Source organism: Loa loa, assembly GCF_000183805.2.
Source record: "Loa loa unplaced genomic scaffold supercont3.4931, whole genome shotgun sequence".
Lineage (NCBI taxonomy): Eukaryota > Metazoa > Nematoda > Chromadorea > Rhabditida > Onchocercidae > Loa > Loa loa.
In genome coordinates this window covers 1-661 of record NW_018113107.1, presented here as the reverse complement: position 1 = coordinate 661, position 661 = coordinate 1, and the positions used below count along the sequence as shown (strand labels likewise).

Here is a 661-nt window from a genome sequence, read left to right as displayed (position 1 = left end):
CCCAATGGAAGTCATCTGGAATATCATCGTACTCCATGACGTTATCATTACTCAACTGACTCGGTTGAATTTTCGATTTCTTATTCTTGTTGCCAAATAGTACCCAATGGAAGTCATCTGGAATATCATCGTACTCCATGGCGTTGTCATTGCTCGACTGATTCGGTTGAACCACTTGAACTGTTGCACTTTGGCCGGGAAAGTTATCAAAGGGAATAGTAAACGAGGAAAAATAGGTAGGACTGGCATTTTGTGAAGCAGGATAATGAACGACGGTATTATTAGTGTTGACACTAAGTGAAGATAAAATTGCATTGTAAGCTGAAGCGATGCATAGCAGAAGATTGAACCAAATCATGTATGCCATCGATATAGTGATGAACAAGGTTATAGTGCAGAATTTCTGAAATGCAGAAATGCTCGAATGGAAGCTTTTTATTTCAGATTTGTTGGAATTAAATGACCAAAGGTTCAAACAGTTTTTAATTCATGCGTTTCACATTATTTTTTATATTTTTCTCTCTTGCATTCTCATTTTCCGATCTTTGAACTGGCAGTTGATGAATATGCTTTGGTACTACTAGAAATAGTGAAAGCTTGAAAGTTTCCATGACAGTGGAAATGTAAGGATTTGCATAAATTAAAACTAGCGGACTATTGG

General features: G+C 36.8%; 1 protein-coding gene across 1 annotated transcript; it reads right to left on the bottom strand.

Moving 5' to 3' along the window:
* Positions 1 to 60: 60 nt before the first annotated feature.
* LOAG_16230 (zinc finger protein) lies at positions 61 to 367 on the bottom strand (the record flags this gene model as incomplete). Its single annotated transcript, XM_003151718.1, has 1 exon — positions 61 to 367. A coding segment is annotated over one exon (306 nt), but the record flags the coding sequence as incomplete, so codon positions are not given.
* Between the last annotated feature and the right edge of the window lie 294 nt (positions 368 to 661).